Consider the following 12313-nt stretch of genomic DNA (forward strand, 5'->3'; position numbering starts at 1 on the left):
ACCCAAAGGAAGTGAGAAAGCATGGCAAAATCTGAGTGGCAGACAGCATGGATAACAAAATGCATGAATAATTGAGGCTAAATGATGCAATCTACCACGATACTTAATTCTCTCCTTTTCCATTCTCTCATCTGCTAAATGGGGATAATAATGTACCATTGAAGACAAAATGAGATGGCACTTAAAAGTACTCAGCTCAAAGCCAGAACAAAACTGATAGTCGGTAAATGTTACTTCCTTCCTATTAGCCTCTCCAACTTTTCGAAATGGAAATTAATACCTGCCACACCACGCAGGATTATCGTGAGGTTCTAAAAAGGTGACGCGTGTGAAAGCACTTGGGAAGAACGTCAATCAGTATATAATTTTGTATTGCGATAACTTACAGAATGTTTCTCCTTACCAGATACAAACATAAATTCAAGCATTTGGATGTTAATGCACAATTTTCATTGAGCCGTTTGGTTCAGCATGTAGCAAGTGGAACTTTTCTCTGTGATATGTTTTGATATTTACATTATAAAGCAAAGTAAATACGTGTGGCCCAAGATCAAGGGCAGAGGCAGCGGAAAGTAGATATGGGAGGGAAATTTATGGCATGAGTTAAAGTAAGTCCCAGAGTGTTGCCCAAGAGATCTGGAACCCATCCGAGAATAAGGTGTTTTCTATGCTTTATCACCCGAAAGCCTAAATCTTAATGAGGAGGTTTCCCAATAAGAAGTAAGGAGTGATGGGTCACAGAGGGAAAACCCTAATGTTGTCAGGTCAGAGTCCTCTTATCTTAATAAATCGAAACTGTTTAGGAAGCTGGGCAATACCATCCTCGGATAATGAGCCTTAAATGTGCAACTGGCTGTGGTCCCCAGAGACTACAAGGGGCCTAAAGAAATTAACCTTGAAAATGGAGAAATGTGGGGAAGAAAGGGTCGGCATCTTAATGCAAAAGAGATGGGAAATCTGAGCCTTTGACCGAGACCTGTCTAATGGCCTTTGTGACATTTCCAAGTGCTCCTGGCCTAGAGAGGTTTATTATGAAGTTCTTTCTTCTTTTTTTTTAATGTCAAAATGGGGAAGAAGGATGGCCAGAAGGAGAAAGGTATTTGCTAAGAGAGGTTCCTTGGTGCAGGGATGTTCCCTCCAAGGTCAGAAGCCCCTACCACGCAATGGAAATTCCTTGAGGCAGACTTGAGCCAAGACTCCCTTTCCCTATGATGCAAACTTAATTGATATTTTACTGGTTTCTGTATATTTGATATCCATTGACTTTTTCTTCCAAGGCTGCATTAATCCCCAATGGTAACTCCTGCCCTTTTTGAAGCGGAAGGATCTCTTTCAGACCATGAAATTGTAAGCAGAGAGTGCCTCGACCTAAGGAAATCTAGGGGGAGAAATGTGAATGATTGTTCCCACTTTTGCATATTTTGGCCACACTGATCATCTTTAAGAGCGTCAGGAGAACCAATGAGCTGGTGGTTATTGTCAACTGACATGGCACATCTGTTGCCCAGGTTAGAATATTTCCTAAAAGCTCCCCCACCACTACCCGCCCCTTCCCATCCCCCAAATAAATCTAACAAATTTAGATATAAGAGATGGATTGGTCAGTCTCTAAAGGACTTGGAAATGACAGGCCGTAAATTGGCTGGTATGGTCCATCTCACAAATAACTCGCTTTCTTTAATAAACACCAGACTTGTGCTTGATTGAGTATCTTACTCGGTAACTGGCTTGAGGTGGATGGCCAATGAATATTGTTTTCATGAACAGATAAGTGAATGAGGTACTAAAGTTTACACAGTAGCCTAAAATCATACAGTTTCAAATGCCTAATTTGCAGTCAGTAGCTAATAAAGAATGGACCGTGAACTCTCTTTATGTCTTATGTTGGTGGAGGAGATGGGAATGAAACAGTGTTCCTACTGACGGTGGCCTCGTTGAGCTAAATGGAGATCCATTGTGTGGGCAAATTACTTAACCAAAGCATCTGCAAAATAGCAATAAGCGGGGCTTCCCTGGTGGCGCAGTGGTTGAGAGTCTGCCTGCCAATGCAGGGGACACGGGTTCGAGCCCTGGTCTGGGAAGATCCCACATGCCGCGGAGCAACTAGGCCCGTGAGCCACAATTACTGAGCCTGCACGTCTGGAGCCTGTGCTCCGCAACAAGAGAGGCCACGATAGTGAGAGGCCCGTGCACCGCGATGAAGAGTGGCCCCCACTTGCCGCAGCTAGAGAAAGCCCTAGCACAGAAACGAAGACCCAGCATAGCAATCAATCAATCAATCAATCAATAAATCTTTAAAAAAAAAATAGCAATAAGCATAGTACCTCCCTCATAGGGTAGCTGAGTGGGTAGTATGAGCTAATTCATGAAAATCGCTTAGTCCAGAACCTAGTACCAGATAAGTGGTTGAGAGCCATCATCATTTCCATCTTTACCATCACCATCAGCATCACCTCAAGATCCTAATTTGGTCCAGGTCCTATCAATGTTCAAAGGTTTAAGTTAGTCAGGGAGCTCTCAGCCTGATCTCGGGTGGCCTCGGCCTGCAGCGGTGGCTTGAAGCAGGTTTTGGTTCCCAGGCAGAGATTGAGGTCGGGTCGTGGTGGTGACAGCACCAAGTCCTAGCCACTAGACCAGTGGTCAGTGGCAAGGCCCTAGCCCTACGGCTTTGCAGAAAAAGAATTCCCACAAAGACGGAAAGTAGTGAAACAAGTGAAGTGTTCATTAGGAGAGAAAAGAGTACAGTGTGTGTGGATAGGCACATGGCTGGGCTCAGAGAGAGAGTCGCGCCCTCGTGGTAGCTTGAATCACTTAATATGGGGCATTTCTTCCGGGTTTCCTTTGGCCAGTCGTTTTGATTTGCCTGGTTCAAAGTTTGTATTTGGTGTATCTCAGGCTCTTCCCATGAGTGCACACGCGCCTCTTAGCCAAGGTGGATTCTACCGAAGAGGCCTGTGGGTAGACTTAGCCACTTAGCGTCACTCCCCTCTTGACCTCCAAGGAGCCTTTCTGCGCATGTGTAGTCGGGGAGGTCTCCTGACTTTGAGAATGAGGAATATGTGGTCTTTTACCTTCTATCTGGCCAGGGCCCAGCCTCCTCTCTCAATTGTCCTGTTATTCTCGTCTCGGAGTATCGGTCCACAGGACACACACTCCAGCCGTTTGCCCCGGGGGTCCATCTGTATCCTGCCTCAAGACTACTATGAACATGGTGAGCAACCTCAGCCTCCAGGAGCTGGAGGACTGGAGTGTGAATGCCCAGAAGAGTTACACTCTCCTCCTTTGGTGTGATAATACAGGAGGTTCCAAATTCCCTCTTCAAGCTTCTTCCTCTGGCTCAGGAAGGCTGTTCTGGTTCCAAAAACTATGCTTGGAGTTGGGCAGAAACCAACTAGCCTCAAACATATAATCAGTCTAATTTTTTTTCTAACCCGACACAGTCCTGTTCTGTTCTACCACTTTAGCCCTTTGGGAGATGTAGGGTCAAAGAGAGTAACAAGAAGCAGGAGGTTATCAGTTGTGCCAAAGACGAAAAAAGGTCAAGGAGAAAGCTCAAGAAAAGTGATTCAAATAGGTCATCTTGGTGAGAGGGGTTCCACGACTAGGAAGGGACAAAGACCGGAACAGAATCCTTCAGAAAAGAGTTGTGGGAAGTAAAAGGTACGCGATGGATGTCCCTTGTCTAGGTGATTGAGGAATCAAGCAGGATGAACACTAAATGGAATGAGTGACATGTCAAAAATGAGTGGAAGAGCAAACCTGTTTTAATGTCCAGGGCTAGGAAGTGGGGCAGATGAGCGTTGCTATCTTGAAAAAACAAGAGTGATTTTCTCTCTCACTCCCCTGCAAAAAAATAAAGCCCTTGATGGGATAAAGGAAGGATTTGGGGAAGAGGGAATATAATTAAAGATGGAGGTGGAGGAATGGCATTCTTGTGGAACAAATTAGTTTTTAGTTGACTCAGAAAGTGAATAATGGGTATCCTGCTAGCAGGAGGGTCTCAAAGAGAGTGGAGTCATAGTGGAAGGGGAATCTCATGGTAGGGTTTACAATCTTACAGAGAAACACAAGAACATGGGTAGAGGTTGATATAAAAACTGAGGTGACAAGGACTTTCTCTATCCTATTCTCCGCTGTATCACCTGAAACTAGAACAGGCCCCAGCCTGTAGTAGGTACATTACAACTCTTTGTTGAATAACTGAATAAAAAAAAGATTAAGAGACTCCCAAATACTGGTACACTGAATACAAAAAAAGTCATGGTTAAACTAATAACTAGAGAAACAAGGTCCAGAGTCCCCCAGAAATGGCAGAGATCAAAGCAGAGTGTTGCACTCAATATGCCGGGGGTATTGAAGTTTTGTCAGGATGCTAAGACTCCGGCCAAAGGATGGAAGTACCTGGTTGAATGAGAATGAGGTTGCAGTTGTGCACCTGAGATGTAGTAGGGAAAGGTGAAGAGAAGACTGGTGATCATCCGGGTAGAGGAATCAGGGGGTGATAGAGTTGACGTAGACCCTGGGGTTCTTTAGAATGCAGGTGTATGAACTGGAGGAGAAAACATGGGTTCATCAAGGATGAAGAACACAAATGAAGGAAGAGGCTGGGTAAGAGGACCAACCTCTGACACCATCTGGAGGTCAGCATGCGGGTTGCCCCATCTTGGAGATGTATCAAGACTCAGGCATAAAAGCAGCAGATAGAGAGACAAGTTCCATCCAAGGGACAGGGGGCATCAGCCTTAAATATCGTTGCTGAGGTGTGACATACGGTATGTGTGTGTCACATGTATATATGATGTAGAGATTTCGAATTATTTCCACACAGAGAATTTCTCAAGCATGAAAACGTTCCAGAAACCCTCATCTTTTTCAATTTCATTGTGCCCTGACCCAGGTCTTGGCAATACTTTTTCACTGTCTACTTTTTACAAGGGACCAACAAGGCTGAATGAAACACTCAGTCCTGGTTTATGTGGAGTCCTGGACCACACACACACACACACACACACACACACACACACTTAATATTTCATGCCCAGCTGTTCAGGAACCGAGTCCATAAATCTGCTTCTGAAACTTTTCCTAAGAAGAGGCTTTGCCTATATGCTTGTACACATCTGGTCAAGCAGCGAGAAAACCCAGTTAACTATCCAGATGTTATGTCAACACTGGGCTGAAAAACGGGAACCTAGAAATATCCAAGTGGTGAGATTTCTTTTTCGGCTTCCTGCGCACCAGCCAGAACACCAGCTGAGTAACGGTGGCAACCTTTACACGAGCCTCGCCACCATGGATGCAAGGCTGTCAGGGTCGGTTCCTTAAAAGAGGAATGAATGAATGAACAGCTCCAGCAGTGCCTTAGGCTGTCAGCTCTAGAGAGAGCAGCCGTGGAGCCAAACCTGGGGAGCCGGGGGCTGCCCGGGCACAGCTCAGCCCCCCTCGCCTCCTGTCCTGGGTGAGATGCCCCTGTGCTTTGGTGCAGATCACTTTTCTTGGCTCAAATGCAGTACCTAAGACAGGAATCATTTGTCAAGTGAGGCTGGGACACAGAGAGCTGTAGGCAGATTATGGAAAGAGAGAGGGAGGAGAGAGAGGGAGGGGAGAGGGAGCGCGGGAGAGAGAGAAAGAGGGAGGGAAGAGGGTGAGGAAAAGAGCAGGCTTCTGCAGGAACAGGGCTTTTCCCCAGGCACTGGGGATTCAAGTTAGACAGGGTGGCAGTTCCCTGCCACCACCGGGGAGAGGGGAGTGACCAGCAACTCCTGGCATGGCTCTTTTCATGTGGGATGCTTAAGGGCTGCGGGCAGAGAGAGTAACTTGGAGGCGAGGGAAGCTGGCATGAGGATTCCGCCAAAATGGAAGGGCTCCTGTCTCCGATGAGGACGAAGGTAAGGAGACTGGATCTCAATTCCTTTTGATTGCGCTTGGAGGTACAGAAAAGGCCGCTGAGGTGCCCGAAGCCTCGGTGAATGGGAGGCTCGCAGAGCTTTTGTCTTGTTTCAGAACTAGGCTGGCGAATGCAACTGGATCTCTCAAAGAATAGGCTCGCCTCAAAGGCAGCTTGATCAGGAGGAAGGGGAAAGCAGGGGGGAGAAAACCATCTGTCAGCGTGGACAATGGGAATCTTAGTAAATGAGTTCTCCTCTCGGTGATTAGACAGCCATATTTTAGCAGGATTTCCAGTCACTCTTCCTTGGAGGCTGTGCAGCCCTCAGAGCTGTTCGTTGCAGGAAGTACCGATTTCTCTATTGCTGTTTAGCAGAAAGAGTAACACGTTTTAAAGGAGAGCATGCCCAGCTCCCACTCGAAATATCCTCTTTCCTCCTCCTCTTCTCTAGAGCAAGAGGGCAAGGGAATTCTCAGTGGAAAGTAGGTTAATGCATTCTGGAAGCCAGCGTGTTCTCAGAGAACTACCAGACCCGCGGAAAAGAGTCCAGTGCACTGGACTAGCCTGCCGCCTAGAACTCGGTCCTGTAACATTTAGAGACGCTCGTGGGAAACAGCTCTCTGGTCTCCGGGAGGGTCTGGGAACTTGTTCTCCCGGCTGGAGTTTGTTTTTTCACTTGAAAAGGGGAATGCCGTGAAGATGGGGCATTAAAAGCTCAGATGATGAGGAGTCGATTTGATATCTAGTGTATCCACATATAACTCTAAATGGGTGTGCCAAAAGTTCTAAATCGTGCTAGAAATACTACCTTTCCAAAAAATCAGAGGGAAATTGGCTCCAAAACCACACAGCAGAGTTGAAGCCAGAAGATTAAGGCTTTGATTTACCTCATCTCTTTGATGCTCCATTTAGTGATTCCAACACAAATAGACTCTTTTGTCATTGAATATTTTTTTTTCCCCTGCTAGTTAATGAGCATGACCACAATATTTTAAGGGGATGTTAGAACTAGAATCTTAAGCATGAAAGCCTCCCATCCTTCGGGAGAATTCCCCATTTCCCCGTCGTGTTCCCCAGTCATTTGACAGTCATTCATTAGAAGGATCGCCCCAAGTGAGTTGGTTACCAAAGTTTCTAATCACAGCCTCAGCTGATCTCGTGCAAGATCCCCTCTGTGACCCGTTTGCTCTCTTGGAGCACATAGCTGACATTGTTCTGGTTGCAGGCTGCGTACCTCAATCCAAGGTGCTGTGGAAACAGCAGGTATCGTTTCCCATGTTGTCCAGCACTGCAAAGAGAATGGCAAATGGCATTGGATTCCTGTGTCTCTTTACTGACAGGGTGGGGTGTGACTGCTTTAGAGGATGGCATGAAAATCTGTTCGTTTGGCCAGCTTTTGAAATTGCTGCCACTGACCCTCTACCGTGGTCTTGTGCTCGGTCAGGCTCCCATCAGAGCTATGAATCTGCACTCATAACCTTAATGCAAGTACAGCTCTCATAGACTTGGAGGGGAGTTCCCAATGCAAATGAGTCAGAACCTAAACACTGCGTCAGTCACACTGGAGGCTGATGAAAATGGGAGAAATGGATGTCAGTGGGTCAGACTACTCGTACATTATGTTTATCAGTTTAATTCACATCATGGCTTGTTCCTTAACCATTATATCACACAATGAATATTGAAACTGCCGGGGCCGGGGGGAAGGCTCCCGCTAGAGTTCAAACATAGAATCTCTACATAGCAAACCGACTGTTACTCCAACCCACTAATTTTTAGGTTTCATGAGATTTGTGTGTGTGGATTAAATTGCTCCTGTGAATTCTTTTTAAGTCTCTTTCCTTCTGACTCTGGAAATCGATAGGTCCATATTGAAGATTCAAATTACATTTGAATTTGGTAACTTCCAGTATCATCATGACTTAGGGGACAAGACTTCACTGTGTAGAAGTCAAAAGGATATCCCTTTGGTGGGTCTCAGCTTTGGTTCCTTAATTGCCCTGTCCTGTGTTGTTGAAATTACCCAGTGGTTTTAAAAAGTGTATCCAAAGACTTAGATGAGCGGCAGTGGGTTGATGTTCTTACGCTTTGATCCACGTTGTGTCTCATTAAGTCTATTCTGGGATATTTTCCCCCTTTCATAAGGATTTAGCTGGAAGTTTCTGATTTCAGAGTATCCCGATGGGTTGGACAGAGAAAGCCTCCTAGCGCTAAATTTTGATGTGTTGTGGTTACTTAATAACTTACTGACAGCTTAAAGCAAGTGTTGAGGTAAATTGGACATCAGGCACTAATTTCATTATGCCGTGTAATAGACTTAACCAGTCTAAATCATGGGTGCTTAATGCATTTTTATCTTGGGATTTGCATAATTGGCACATAAATATGCATGAGATTAACTGGAAGTGGCAAAAGGAGGTGGGCAAAATGTTCACGAGTGTTCAAATTAAGGCATTTGCAAAGAGGGCACCTGAGCACGAGGGCCTCCTGGGTGGTGGCCACACTTGACATACCTGGAAACAGACAGGGTGGCAGCTGGCCTCCCCACGTCACCGTCAGTGTGTTGTCAGTGATGCGGGGACTTACGGCAGCTTTGGGCTTGTGGCTGGATTCACTTGAGTACACTACTTATTCTTCCTTTTATATATAATGCAATCTCAGAGCGTCTCCAGGCTGATGGATATACTTGTGACTGGCCTCCTGGCAGGCCACGACGCAGGTCTCAGAATTCTAACCATAACAAATGATGTTTGCAGAGGCTGGGGGAAGAAAAAGAAAGAGGGGCACCGATGGAGTCATTTCTCCTAGGAGGGTCAAGGAAAGAATTTTATAATTAATCTTCTTTGTGCACTTTTTAAAAGTGTCCTTTTTTAATTTGATTTTTAATCTCCCAACTTTCATAATTCTCGTTAATCCTCTGTGCACTGCCTCCAGTGAATGAAGCTGGCAAAAAAATTCCTCTCATTTTCAGCTTCTGGTGATTCCTGCTTGCCAGTGCCTGCTACAAAATTCGCAAGAGGAGAGGAGAGAGGAGGAGAAGAAAGGGGAGGGAAGGGGAGAGGAAGGAGGGAGAGGAAGATGGCTTGGTTAAAGGTCTGACTTCTGGTTTTTCCTTTCCGTTTTACTGAAATGTAATTGACATACCATGGCGCTGTATACGTTTAAGGCGTGGAGCGTAATGGCATATGTATGTATTTCAAAATGATCATCACAATAAGTTTATTTAACATCCAGCCCCTAATATAGTTACCAAAAAATGTTTTTCTTTGTGATGAAAACTTTTAGGATTTACACTCTTAGCAACTTTCAAATATAACATCCAGCAATGTTCACTGTTCTCACCATGCTGTACGTTACATCCCTAGTACTTAGTGATCTTATGACCAGAAGTTTGTACCTTTTGACCGCCTTCCTCCAATCCCCCCTCCCCCGTTCCCCGCCTCTGGTGACCACAAATATGATCTCTTTTTCTGTGAGTTTTTTTTTTTTTAATTCCACTTATGAGAGAGATCATACAACATTCATCTTTCTCTGTCCGACTTATCACACTTAGCATAATGCCCCCAGATTCCATCCATGTTGTCACAAATGGCAGGATTTCCTTCTTTTTTATGGCTGATTAGTATTTCATTTTATATGCGTATATATATAAAAAAATTTCTTTTATTTATTTGTTTACTTATTTATTTATGGCTGTGTTGGGTCTTCGTTTCTGCGCGAGGGCTTTCTCTAGTTGTGGCAAGTGGGGGCCACTGTTCATCGCGGTGCGCGGGCCTCTCACTATCGCGGCCTCTCCTGTTGCAAAGCACAGGCTCCAGACGCGCAGGCTCAGCAATTGTGGCTCACGGGCCTAATCGCTCCGCGGCACGCGGGATCTTCCCAGACCAGGGCTCGAACCCGTGTCCCCTGCACTGGCAGGCAGATTCTCAACCACTGCGCCACCAGGGAAGCCCTAAAACAATTTCTTCATCCATTTATCCACAGATAGACAGTTTGGTTGCTTCCGTGTCTTGGCTCTTGTAAATAAGGCTGCAATGAACAAGGGGGGCAGATATCTTTTTGAGTTAGTGATTTCATTTCCTTTGGATAAATACCCAGAAGTGGAATTTCTGGATTATATGGTAGTTCTATTTTTCATTTTTTGAGAAATGGGAGGTCCATCTTTTATATCCAACATTACAGATATGTTTTATCAAGCACTTGCACTGTAAATGGATTGAAATTAACTTCTCTACAAAGGATGGAGTATTAACTTTTAAAAAGTTTAGTTTGACAGCTTAGTAACTCTTCTGTGTGCTAACTCGGGTTTTTAGAATACCGTGATATACTCTCGCCTTTATTATCTGCTCGCCATTTATAATTAGCTAACTCCCCAGAGAAGGTGCTATTTATGTCTGATTCCCTAATTTCTGCCTCAAAGATATTGTGTCGTTTACTGCACTTCAGTTACTTTTTTTGAAGGAATGACTTCTGATCTGTGGCATAAGGTAGATATCTAAGGGAAGTCATTCTGAAAGGATCAGGCCATTTATGAAAGGGATACTGAGGAGAAATGTAAGCTGAGCTGATAAAGTGTAAGCAATTGAAATTAACACAAGAATTGTGTCTGGCTCTTGTGCACCCAGGGTAAGTACCCCACGCAGCAGCTGCTGTTAGTTCAAGGACGATCCTTCTCCACCACACTGCACTTTTGGAAGCACATTAGATACAGATGTAAGATGTGAACATCCTAAAATTACAGGCAATACAGAGAGCAAAAGAAAGAATCAAACGAGTACAAAGGCTCTCTGGCTCTTTAGACCAATTATCATACAGTATAGGAAACCCTTCAAGTCACTTAGAATTGTGCTAAGGCTGCTTGAGACTTTGCCAGGACTCCATGGAGGAGAGTGTCTGAAGTGACTCATTGTGTTCTACCTGCTTGATGCAGAGATTCTGACAAAATATTGGAATCTCCCTTTTAAAGAACTCTCTGAACTGGAAGTCAGTACAGACTAAAGAATGGTGTAGTCTGAGTTGGGAAAACTAAGGGGGGACTTGACGATTACTTTCAAACACATTAAATATACACAAGATTATTCACCAGCTAATGACAGGCTATACTTTATCTTAATGGAGACTTGAAGCAGAGGAAAACTGCTGGAGCTGAAACATGTCAGCTGTAGATTAAATTCAAGGCAATGTTTCTTGACATCAAAATGTTTTCCTGAGAAAGGTTTATACAGTTTCTAATCTAGAGGCTTCTAAGACAGGTAAGGATGATCCTACCTGTGAAGCCAGGAGGAGACTTTGAGACATGCCCTGTTTCTATGATGCTGTGAATATTCACCATAAAGCCAAAAAAACCAGAAATAGGTTTGTTTATGAGGCATGCATCAGATTCCTTTACAAAGAGCTACTGTAGTGCATTTCTTGAATCCCTCACCTCAGTTGGGTACGAACAAGAAACAACTTTATTCTTTTTTCAAACAACCTCTTTCGAGGAATCTGTGAATTGTGGAGAGGAAGTTGGGGACCATAGGACAATTTACCTGGTTAATGAGAGGAGATGCACGAGTCACCGTAGCCTCTCCTGGTCAGACTGCAGACTACTTTGAGCTCCTGTAGAACTTGTGGTTCAAACTCTAGCTCTGCCACTGACTAGCGTGTAATTTCCTGAGCCTAGTTTTCTCATGCATAAAATGCATACAGTGATGGGACCAATACCGTAGGTTGTTGTGAGAAGTAAATAAGATAATTGCTATAGGGTCTTGGCACGCCATAATAAATGTTAGCTATTACTAGTATCAGTGTGTGAACAAATATATAAATGAATATATACAGAAATGCAAGTCATGTGACAAGTGTTTGGAACGAATGGTCATAGTCATGAGTACAAGTAGGAAAGGCAGACCATCAATCTTCGAGCTGAAACACAGAAGGAAAGCCCCTCCCACCTGCAAGACCCCTGTGAAGTCAGGGCCTTGCCTGTCAAGGTGCAGCTCCAAGAGCTCAGAATAAAACAGATGCCTTTGGAGCGTAAATCAGCTCTCATTACTGTCAGGCCTTTCACAAAAAATAATTATGATAGGGAGATTGTTTAGAAGAAAAGACTGTAGATTCAGCTTAAGCTGAAATGTTTCCTCTCCAGGACCTCGAGAAAATCACTTTTCTGCCCCAGGTTTTGGTTTTGTCATCTCTTCACTGACACCTTCATAAAAGCACAGTCTTTCTTTTGTGCTTTAGATCTTGTAAAGTTGAACGTGCATTATCTTATGTGATCTTTACTGCAGTGGTTACAAGCCCCCTGGGAGGAGAGAGCTGGGAACAGGCAGAGGGGTGCATCTGCTGGGTCTCCCCAGACAGAACAGCCCTCCTGTTTCCCAACAGTAAGGGCTTGGTGCTTGGAGACCAGACCTGGGCAAATGCAGAACCCAAGGCTTGTTC

The 12313-nt window shown here is 44.6% G+C and overlaps 1 protein-coding gene across 1 annotated transcript in view; it reads left to right on the forward strand.

Annotated features, from left to right (window-relative positions):
- Positions 1-5771: 5771 nt before the first annotated feature.
- FRMD4A (FERM domain containing 4A) overlaps positions 5772-12313 on the forward strand; it is a 468321-nt gene continuing 461779 nt past the window's right edge. Inside the window, exon 1 of the mRNA XM_036844689.1 lies at positions 5772-5888. Coding sequence (XP_036700584.1) covers positions 5856-5888 — 33 coding nt within the window. The 5' untranslated portion in view covers positions 5772-5855. The remainder of the gene's footprint in view (positions 5889-12313) is intronic.

This window comes from Balaenoptera musculus, chromosome 2 (genome assembly GCF_009873245.2).
Source record: "Balaenoptera musculus isolate JJ_BM4_2016_0621 chromosome 2, mBalMus1.pri.v3, whole genome shotgun sequence".
Classification (NCBI taxonomy): domain Eukaryota; kingdom Metazoa; phylum Chordata; class Mammalia; order Artiodactyla; family Balaenopteridae; genus Balaenoptera; species Balaenoptera musculus.